This window comes from Haemaphysalis longicornis, unplaced genomic scaffold, assembly GCF_048455015.1.
Source record: "Haemaphysalis longicornis isolate Haplotype H1 unplaced genomic scaffold, Haemaphysalis longicornis Haplotype H1 scaffold_6, whole genome shotgun sequence".
In the NCBI taxonomy this organism is placed as follows: Eukaryota; Metazoa; Arthropoda; class Arachnida; order Ixodida; family Ixodidae; genus Haemaphysalis; species Haemaphysalis longicornis.
In genome coordinates this window covers 63,065,452-63,075,775 of record NW_027526407.1, presented here as the reverse complement: position 1 = coordinate 63,075,775, position 10,324 = coordinate 63,065,452, and the positions used below count along the sequence as shown (strand labels likewise).

The window sequence follows — 10,324 nt, the reverse complement described above, 5'->3', positions numbered from 1 at the left end:
ATGCAGGAACACAAGCAGCGAAGGGAGTTGAACCTTCCGGAGCCCTACCTGTATACCGAAGAAACCAAGAGCGTTACATACGAGGACTTCGTGAAGGGTCTCGGCACCAGCACAGCACGAGAAGCCAAGGAGTATTTCGGCAACCTGAACCGCAACAGCATTGCGTTTCCATACCAAGGGAAGGATGATGATGCTGCCATCCAACTAGCGTTCGACCAAAGCCTGGCGAAGAAGACGAAGGAGTGGTTGGAAGCGTACATGCAGGAACACAAGCAGCGAAGGGAGTTGAACCTTCCGGAGCCCTACCTGTATACCGAAGAAACCAAGAGCCTTACATACGAGGACTTCGTGAAGGGTCTCGGCACCAGCACAGCACGAGAAGCCAAGGAGTATTTCGGCAACCTGAACCGCAACAGGATTGCGTTAACATACCAAAGAAGGATGATGATGCTGTTTGCGCTCTGTTTGCGCTCCGTGTTTGCGCTCCGTGTTGTCTCTCCTCTTCTCTGTCCTTGTTTTTATGCGCTATGAATTTTTCGTCTAAGCATCACCAACTAGCCCAGAAATCCGTACTCGCAAGAGCGTTACATACGAGGACTTCGTGAAGGGTCTCGGCACCAGCACAGCACGAGAAGCCAAGGAGTATTTCGGCAACCTGAACCGCAACAGCATTGCGTTTCCATACCAAGGGAAGGATGATGATGCTGCCATCCAGCTAGCGTTCGATCAAAGCCTGGCGATGAAGAGGAAGGAGTGGTTGGGAGCGTACATGCAGGAACACAAGCAGCGAAGGGAGTTGAACCTCCCGGAGCCCTACCTGTATACCGAAGAAACCAAGAGCATTACATACGAGGACTTCGTGAAGGGTCTGGGCACCAGCACAGCACGAGAAGCCAAGGAGTATTTCGGCAACCTGAACCGCAACAGCATTGCGTTTCCATACCAAGGGAAGGATGATGATGCTGCCATCCAGCTAGCGTTCGACCAAAGCCTGGCGAAGAAGAGGAAGGAGTGGTTGGGAGCGTACATGCAGGAACACAAGCAGCGAAGGGAGTTGAACCTCCCGGAGCCCTACCTGTATACCGAAGAAACCAAGAGCGTTACATACGAGGACTTCGTGAAGGGTCTCGGCACCAGCACAGCACGAGAAGCCCAGGAGTATTTCGGCAACCTGAACCGCAACAGCATTGCGTTTCCATACCAAGGGAAGGATGATGATGCTGCCATCCAGCTAGCGTTCGACCAAAGCCTGGCGATGAAGAGGAAGGAGTGGTTGGGAGCGTACATGCAGGAACACAAGCAGCGAAGGGAGTTGAACCTCCCTGAGCCCTACCTGTATACCGAAGAAACCAAGAGCGTTACATACGAGGACTTCGTGAAGGGTCTCGGCACCAACACAGCACGAGAAGCCAAGGAGTATTTCGGCAACCTGAACCACAACAGCATTGCGTTTCCATACCAAGGGAAGGATGATGATGCTGCCATCCAGCTAGCGTTCGACCAAAGCCTGGCGAAGAAGAGGAAGGAGTGGTTGGGAGCGTACATGCAGGAACGCAAGCAGCGAAGGGAGTTGAACCTGCCGGAGCCCTACCTGTATACCGAAGAAACCAAGAGCGTTACATACAAGGACTTTGTGAAGAAAGAACGTATCCTCTACAGTCACATGGACAACGTACGTTCGATTCCCTGTGCCATCGATGGCTTCAAGCCAGGACAGAGAAAGGTTATTTACATGTGCTGCAAGCGGGCCGACAAGAGTGAGATAAAAGTGGCCCAGCTGGCTGGATCAGTCGCCGAGAATTCAAAGTACCACCATGGGGAGGCCTCCGTAATGTCCACGATTGTTAACATGGCCCACGGGATTGTCGGGAGCGACATTATAAATTTGCTTGAACCTGTCGGCCATTAACCGAAACCGGATTGCCTTCAGTTACGAAGGCAAAGAAGATAATGCTGCCATGCGGCTAGCGTTCGACCAAAGCCTGGCGAAGAAGAGAAAGGAGTGGTTGGGAGCGTACATGCAGGAACGCAAGCAGCGAAGGGAGTTGAACCTGCCGGAGCCCTACCTGTATACCGAAGAAACCAAGAGCGTTACATACAAGAACTTTGTGAAGAAAGAACGTATCCTCTACAGTCACATGGACAACGTACGTTCGATTCCCTGTGCCATCGATGGCTTCAAGCCAGGACAGAGAAAGGTTATTTACACGTGCTGCAAGCGGGCCGACAAGAGTGAGATAGAAGTGGCCCAGCTGGCTGGATCAGTCGCCGAGAATTCGGAGTACCACCATGGGGAGGCCTCCGTAATGTCCACGATTGTTAACATGGCCCACGGGATTGTCGGGAGCGACATTATAAATTTGCTTGAACCTGTCGGCCATTAACCGAAACCGGATTGCCTGCAGTTACGAAGGCAAAGAAGATAATGCTGCCATGCAGCTAGCGTTCGACCAAAGCCTGGCGAAGAAGAGGAAGGAGTGGTTGGGAGCGTACATGCAGGAACGCAAGCAGCGAAGGGAGTTGAACCTGCCGGAGCCCTACCTGTATACCGAAGACACCAAGAGCGTCACATACGAGGACTTCGTGAAGAAAGAACTTATCCTCTACAGTCACATGGACAACGTACGTTCGATTCCCTGTGCCATCGATGGCTTCAAGCCAGGACAGAGAAAGGTTATTTACACGTGCTTCAAGCGGGCCGACAAGAGTGAGATTGTAGCGCCGCTATCATCTTCAGCGCCACCATCATCATCAGCAGATTGGCCAGCTGGCACGGAACACACTCGGCACCCGCACACCTCTGGAACGGCACCCTCGTTTCTCCTCGCTTCGTTCCGACCATAGCACAGCCAACTCAGCCACAATAAACGTGGGCTCGGCCGCTCCGCCTCATCGGCCGCCTACAATTTGGTGACCCGGAGAAGCGGCTTCGCCATGGCATCACACCGCTGCTTCCCCAGCCACAATGCGGACAACAGCACGCGACGAACGTCCATCGCCCTCCCAGACCTTTCCTTGCTCATTCCATTTGACTCCATCACAAACCACGCTGCATGGTTCGTCATCCTGGAGAGCCATTGTTATGTACATGACATCTGCTCCCCGGAAATCAGGTACCTCGTGACGTTACAGAAGCTACCTGCTGACCTCGTGGAACAGATCCAGCTGCCGGCCCCAGGCCCCAGTGCGTATGACGAATTAAAAGATACTGTCCTCAACCACTACGGCATGAAAACCCGGCAGACGACAATCCTAACAGAACCTGCAGCTGTTACCACCACCAGTCTTCCTCCGACACCGCCCTCGCCCCATGCGCCCGAACCCTCACTAGGTGACGGGTCTGCTATCATGGGCGCGTATCTCGACCTCCCAGACCTCAGCGGCCTTCCGGACTTCTACACCCCTCGCTGCGACATATGGTTTGTTCAGCTCGAGAGCCACATTGTCATCAACAACGTAAGGAGCCAGCCGCTGCGCTATCACCTCGCAGCGACACGGCTACCTGACGGGCTCCTCGCGAAGCTCCAGCTCCCACCACCTGGCCCACAGACCTACGACGACTTGAAGAAGGCTGTTCTTAAGCACTATGGCGTCTCAGACAGTATTTTTCAATACTTCAGCGATGGTTGTGATGACACGCCCACCTCGGTCACGCTCATGCCGACGCCATCCTCTACACCACCACACCTTCCAACGCCAATTGTGCATACAACTTTGCCGCAGTGTTCAGTCTCGCCTTGTCAGGAAACGCCAGCGCCGGCTACGGCTTGCAGCACTGCAGGGTCGGCCTTTAGCTTAGTGGAATCTGCGCACCACCATGTCGCAGCGCCACACGTTGTTGTGTCGGCCTCACCGACCCCAGCAAGTGTCGACTGCTATGCTGCTCGTGGCTGCGGAACTTCTCTGCACGGCACGAGTGAGAGCGATCTTCATGAGCGCTGTCCCGGTGTACGACATCCATCTTCCTCGGCTCAGGTGGCACAGCTTCCAGCAGCCAACGACAGATCGACGACTCCGGGAGTCGAAGCTACCTTCGAAGCACATCAGCTTGCTCTTGACAATCTTTACACCCTGGCTGCGAGGGCGATACCGGAGCAAAGATTGCGGGACACTTCTCCCAACAACCGACACCAAAAGAGGTATCCCATGACCAAATGCAGTCAAGAGACGCGTAAAAAGCTGGTCCCCAGACGTCGACCGATTCCATGCTCCGGGGCATTGTTGGGTAGATGCAGTAACCGGAGCTCAGCCGTCTGTCTACAAATCAAACAGACGAAACCAGCTTGTAGGATGGGGATCCGACGTCATTGGAGTTTCAGCGCAGCTCATCAATGCAAGGCTCCGCTCTGCCGCCTCCCACCGCGGTTGCGAAAACAGCCAAGACAGCGACGAAACCACAGAGCCCACACCGGGGCACAGTCAAGGCCGCACTCCGGTCGTCATTCTGATGCACCACGCTTCACCTTGTCGCTGTCCTTCCAGTTACACCTGCCGCTCGCTCTACCATCAACGGCAGCTGCCGCTTCGCACCCCGCAATGCGTCCGCGGCCGCACTCCCAGCCTCGACCACCAGAGGTTGCCCCTTACCCGAACGCTACCTCGCCGACGACCAGGACCGTGCCCTTTACTCAACCCCAGCCACTAGACCGCTGACTGCCCACGGACTCTCTTCCTGACTACGGACAAATTGTACATACCTGTACATAGTACATCGTTTTCACACATTTCTCATAACGCGCTACGCGCTAGGGGGGGAGCCCTGTAGCGCCGCTATCATCTTCAGCGCCACCATCATCATCAGCAGATTGGCCAGCTGGCACGGAACACACTCGGCACCCGCACACCTCTGGAACGGCACCCTCGTTTCTCCTCACTTCGTTCCGACCATGGCACAGCCAACTCAGCCCCAATAAACGTGGGCTCGGCCGCTCCGCCTCATCGGCCGCCTACAAGATAAAAGTGGCCCAGCTGGCTGGATCAGTCGCTGATAATTCGGCGTACCACCATGGGGAGGCCTACCTAATGTCCACGATTGTTAACATGGCCCACGAGTATGTCGGGAGCAACAATATAAATTTGTTTGAACCTGTCAGCCATTAACCGAAACCGGATTGCCTTCAGTTACGAAGGCAAAGAAGATGATGCTGCCATCGAGCTAGCGTTCGACCAAAGCCTGGCGAAGAAGAGGAAGGAGTGGTTGGAAGCATACATGCAGGAACACAAGCAGCGAAGGGAGTTGATCCTCCCGGAGCCCTACCTGTATACCGAAGAAACCAAGAGTGTTGCATACGAGGACTTCGTGAAGAACTTATCTTCTACAGTCACATGGACAACGTACGTTCGATTCCCTGAGCCATCGACGGCTTCAAGCCAGGACAGAGAAAGGTTATTTACACGTGCTTCAAGCGGGCTGACAAGAGTGAGATAAAAGTGGCCCAGCTGGCTGGATCAGTCGCCGATAATTCGGCGTACCACCATGGGGAGGCCTACCTAATGTCAACGATTGTTAATATGGCCCACGAGTTTGTCGGGAGCAACAATATAAATTTGCTTGAACCTGTCGGCCATTAACCGACAAGGGGATATTTATTTTATAAAGCCTGAAACAAGACAAACTGCCAAGCACAGTCTGCTGCGGCCGCACCAACTAAAAGCAATGACGTCCATACAGGGTTCTACTGTGATTGGACAATGTCCAAGATTAGAATTAAAACCAGTTTCAGTTTCGGTTCCATGAAACAACATGCTTGGCATCTAACATTATCATTGGGTGGGCATTCTCAATATTTCAGTAATCGGCATGCTGCAATTCTGCAACGATGTCGGCTGTAAAATGCATCAGATAAGCCCGCCAGCGGGGCTTGAAATTGTAACGATCACTAGCCGAGGCATACGCAGTGAATGAACGCTCTCCATGTCATCAGAGGCCCTAAAATCTGATGTGCTTTGCTCCCACCTTTGGAGCTTGCCTGGCTTGTGCCTGTATTGTAAGAGGCGTGTTCGCACCCGAGCAAGGGTCGGCTCATTCGGGAGTACGTTGCCCGTAAGCACTCGATGCCTCTGGCAACAACTCGCCAACCAGAATTCGTCAGCGCGTCAGTGTGAGTGTGCGTGCAATCTGCCAACTTGTGCGTGGAGCAATGAACGTTGCAGTGCAAAAATGGTGAATTGAGCGTAAAAAACATTTCCCCAAAACAATAAATCAACTTCAAACAAACATGCACTATTCGGGATTCCAACTTGTGAGTTGCAAAACAACAGATGTAATATTCCAGACCACAGGGCATAAACCAATGCTGTCAGGGGTGGAAATATAAAACATATTGTATAACTTGTTGACGTTTTTATTTAGTTTTAACATTCCAAACAACTTAGATGGCTATTTGTTGAATAACGCTCACGCAGTAAGCGTCCCCCCAAATTCTGCGGATGTCTAATCTCTTGCGACTGCATTCCTTGCGCAGAAAAACGTATGCAAATGTGTGGTCGTGCTGTGGCCCGCTGTGCTGGTTCACCAAGCACAGAAAGTGCTTCCCGTACCTTGGTTTTAAAAACGCTGTAAATTAAAAGTTCCTTAGTACCTATATTACTTCACCGAGCAAGGACTCATTCTAGTGGCCAGTTGTCAGGCATCCACCATTCCAAAGCAACGACATGTCATGCATGAAAGCCCACAACCCCAACAACGCTTTGAACTACCGGAGGCACAATGCATTTGTCTCCACTTAAGAACGCCACTGTGTTTGACTCGCTGCACAAACTCTTCCGAGTTACCGTATGGGCATAGCACTTAATCTCCAATGTTATAAGCCAAATGCGGCAAGCTGGAGTCCTCTCTACTGAAGAATATTGGCAGCCTGGATCCACCAAGTTCAAATGGAATCGCGTCTCGAAGAAAGAGGTTAGCTGCAAGAAGGTCAAGGTTGTCTTTGTTAAGTTTATCATGGGTAGCCCAACTACACCAGTTTTTAGATGCCAAGCATCTCTTGCTCTCAGCTCCGTCGTCCGTCCATCCGCACCTCTCCCCCTACACTATAAAAGAAAATTGTTAGCGGTGCCCGGTTTCAATCCCACGACTCTCTAACCGCAACGGGAGGTACGTGGCGCTCTTCCCACTGCTCTACAAAACCGAGACAAAAGCAAGTGCTACGAACGCACCTTATGTCCTTCACTTATTCAAACTACGTCAAGAAGCTACTGATACAACGAAGGCACGCGAAGCTGAACTTCAACGGAAACGACAAACTGAAAACTTTAGAGGAGGATGTTGAATTTCCCGTGGGAAAGCTGTGGCGGGAAGCGCCATGCACCTTGCAGCTCAACCAGAGAAGAGGACGAAGAGGGTGGGCAGCGGGGTAGGAGCATGAGCACGCAATAAAGAAAGACGAGAACCAGGAGGTGTTCGATCAGGTAACGTGGGTGTCGGTCTCTTCGCTGTCTCTACATGGGTGTTCACACTACGTTCCCATTCGTGTTCCGATAAATGAAACAACATAACGGCAACACAATGGAACCTATACGGAACCCCTATGATGCTTCGCATCCTCCTCCTGGTTCCCCACAGGAAGATGGTGTAATTTTTTTATTGTTGTATTCTACGCATAAAGGGAAGGCTATAAAACCTCACCGACAGCGGTGACGTGAAGCCTCCAATACTACTACCAAGTAGACATCGCTCTACCGAACTGGTGTTTGCAGATGCCCACCATTCGAGTGATGCACAGAGGAGTAAGGACAATAACAAACAACGTACAGGAGCGATTTTGGTGTCCAAGAGCTCGACAAGAGGCAAAGAAAGCAATCAATGCCTGCTATGCACCCATTTTTCCTCCAAACCCATCTTGACGCCGTACCCACCGCTTTCCATTAGCAGGGTGGAAAAGATGAAACCGTTCGACACAACAGGACTTGAATTTGCCGGACCATTGTATGCGAGGTCATGAGAGGGCTCTCACCGAACAATGTATTTTGTACTTGTCACGTGTGCTGTGACAAGAGCATTGCACTTGGAAATGGTCTCTGACGAGTCTTCACCTGCGTTCCTGTTGGCTTTCCGGCACTTCATTGCAAGAGAATTACCAGGCACAGTTTATTCCGATAATGCCCCAATTTTCTAGAGAATGTCTCGGGGAATTACAAAAAAATGCACAAAGTGCTAAAACAAGACAGACTTTAGAAATTTTATCGCAGATCAAAGAATGTGAAGATCATAGTCGAAGCGGCCTCATATGGTGGGGAGGCTGGTAGGAACGGTTGATCGGAACCGTAAAAACGGCACTCTGCAAAGTTTTAAGAAAAGTTTTAACCCTTTAATGCCGGTTGTCGCAAATTCGCGACATACTGAATAAGCTGGCCAGGCAACTCGCGCAACCTTTGCTGCCATCAGCGGCGGCTGTCATGTGTTTGCAGCAGATGTGGTGGTTGCGTTCCAGACATGTAGCGCCATCTGGTATAAGTTGTTGAAAATAAGAACCCAGAATGTCTGTCGGTTGGCGGACAGGGCGAGCCACGTGTGACAGCTTCCACTTCTTCGTCGTTTTCTGCCTAACCAAAGTGAGCACAAGCTCTCCGAATTTTTTTTTCTATTTGCACGAATTCCAGAGGCTGTCCATAAGGTGTTACATTGAATCAAAATACGTTTTTTGTTGCAGGCTTCATGCTTTTCTGGTATGTCGCGAATTCGCGACACTTGGCCATTTAGGCACTTCAGCGGCGACTGTCATGTGTTTCATTCAAAGAGGGGGTGGTTGCGCTCCAGGCATGTATCGCCATCTAGTACAAGATGTTGAAAATTAGAACCCAGTAGATCTATCGGCATCCTGCCAGTTCTGTGCTATCGGTTGGCAGGAAGCGCGAGCCACGCGAGACAGCTCTCACTTCTTCGTCGGTTTCTGCCTAACCAAAGTGAGTACAAGCTCCCCAAATCTTTTACCCTATTGGCACGCATTCAAGAGACTGCCCATAAGCTGCTACATTCTCTAAAACTGTGTTTTTTGTTGCATGCTTCTTCCTTTCGTGGTATGTCGCGAATTCGTGACACTCGGCCATTTTGGCACTTCGCGGTGACTGCAGGTATGACGTTTTTTTTTTATTTTTTGGCAGAGGATGGACGTTGGATCGTTCTATGGAAGAAAAGGGCTTCGCACACGACTGCCACCTGAGGATAAGAGTGACGATAGCTGTCTTAGTGACAGTGATGACGACGATGTTGACTACGATCCGTATGCACAAGCACGGGCTGCGCCCTTGGGAGAGTCTTCGTCTAGCAGTGAAGATGAAAACGGTGACGTGGTGGCTTTGCCAACTGCCTGTGCAAAACAGACCGTGAAGTGGAAAAAAACAGACTGTCGAGAACAGCGGGAAATACCGTCCTGGAATACCACTCTTCCTGAAAATGACACTGTGCGAGAACCATTGAATATTTCAGAGACTTTTTTGATGACTGCTTACTGGATCAAATCGTCCAGCAGACAAATCTGTTTGCAACGCAAAAAAACCCAAACAAAGGGCTGGCACTGACTCGTGAGGAGCTGGAACAGTTTCTTGGCACGATCACATTCATGTCGCTCTGTAGGCTCCCAAGAAGTCGGCTATACTGGATGGCAGAGTGCAGGGTCCCCACGGTGGCTGATACTATGTCACGTGATCGTTGGGAGGCAATCAAGGCGAGCTTGCATTTCAATAACAATGAAGACATGCCCTCGCCCGACGATCCACAGAAGGATCGGCTTTTCAAGGTGAGACCAATTATTGACTCCCTGCTTCCAAAATTTCAGTCTATTCCGAAAACGCAAGCCCTTTGTGTTGACGAGCAAATGGTTCCATTCAAGGGTCGCAGTAACCTGAAGCAGTACATTCCCAGCAAACCTCATAAGTGGGGTTACAAGATATTTCTTCTGTGCGACTCTCAGGGAATGGTACATTCATTTGAAATATACACAGGGAAGATAGAGGCTGTTACTGGAGAGCCGGACATTGGTGCCAGTGGAAATATAGTCCTCAAGCTGTGCCAAGTGATCGAGCCAGGATTGAACCATCTTCTTTTCTGTGATAATTGGTTTTCATCAGTGAAGCTTTTTACTGCCTTGGCAAAGAAAGATGTACACTGTCTTGGAACAGCACGCGCTAATCGCCTACAGGGTTGCCCTCTGCCTACCGATGCCAGTTTGAAAAAGAAGGGCCGAGGATCCTTTGAAGAGTTCGAGACGGTGATTGATGACTCAAAAATAATTGTACTCAAGTGGTACGACAACCGAGCGGTGACAACATTGAGCACGTTTGCAGGTGCACAGCCGGTGACTTCCGTAGACAGGTGGGAACACAC

The 10,324-nt window shown here is 51.0% G+C and overlaps 1 protein-coding gene across 1 annotated transcript; it reads left to right on the top strand.

Moving 5' to 3' along the window:
- LOC144143048 (uncharacterized) lies at positions 1–2,522 on the top strand. Its single transcript, XM_077674868.1, has 2 exons — positions 1–452; positions 559–2,522. The coding sequence occupies exons 1-2, from the start codon at positions 1–3 to the stop codon at positions 1,907–1,909; spliced, it is 1,803 nt and encodes a 600-aa protein (XP_077530994.1). The 3' UTR covers positions 1,910–2,522.
- The last annotated feature ends 7,802 nt before the right edge of the window (positions 2,523–10,324 follow it).

Bases quoted from the DNA above. Each gene is read 5' to 3' on its own strand.
- LOC144143048 (XM_077674868.1), top strand. From the start codon at position 1: ATGCAGGAACACAAGCAGCGAAGGGAGTTGAACCTTCCGGAGCCCTAC. The intron at 453-558 runs GTTTGCGCTCTG...ATCACCAACTAG, and splicing joins CAAAGAAGGATGATGATGCT to CCCAGAAATCCGTACTCGCA.